The sequence below is a fragment of the Penaeus monodon genome, chromosome 22, assembly GCF_015228065.2.
Source record: "Penaeus monodon isolate SGIC_2016 chromosome 22, NSTDA_Pmon_1, whole genome shotgun sequence".
Lineage (NCBI taxonomy): Eukaryota > Metazoa > Arthropoda > Malacostraca > Decapoda > Penaeidae > Penaeus > Penaeus monodon.
The window spans coordinates 23,797,996-23,798,456 of NC_051407.1; the positions used below are offsets into that span (position 1 = coordinate 23,797,996).

Below are 461 nucleotides of genomic sequence, written 5' to 3' on the forward strand. Positions count from 1 at the left end.
AGGAAATCATTATGTTTTACTTACTCATTTGTGATTTACTTTCAATTTTATGTAAAATGACTTAATGATTTACTCAATATAATTAGGAAAGATGGATAGTCATAAAGAATCCAGAGATATGATTTTAGGATGTTAATTGGTTTGATTTTCAGAATAGATGACATAGAGGACAATAGTGTTTTACGACGAGGTATCCCTGTGGCACATAGTATATACGGAGTTGCATCAACCATCAACTCGGCTAATTACGTTTATTTTCTGGGCCTAGAGAAAGTTCTGGCCCTGAATCATCCAAAGGTATGTTTGAATATTGTGAAATAGTTTGATAAGACTTTAGATTGATTTCTTATAATTAAAAGCCATTTATAAAGGGTGTATCTTTGGTGTCTAGTTGATAAAGTTCATTTGTAATAATTACTAAGAAAAAATATTTGCAGTTAAATAGTTCTTCTTGATGGTTC

The 461-nt window shown here is 30.4% G+C and overlaps 1 protein-coding gene across 3 annotated transcripts in view; it reads left to right on the forward strand.

Annotated features, from left to right (window-relative positions):
• Positions 1-461, forward strand: part of LOC119587032 (geranylgeranyl pyrophosphate synthase-like) — a gene marked incomplete at its 3' end in the record, with an annotated part of 8,206 nt that overhangs the window by 6,567 nt on the left and 1,178 nt on the right. For all 3 annotated transcript variants that reach the window (XM_037935780.1, XM_037935778.1, XM_037935779.1), the window contains 1 exon segment: positions 153-297. In XM_037935780.1, the coding sequence (XP_037791708.1) occupies positions 153-297 (145 nt within the window).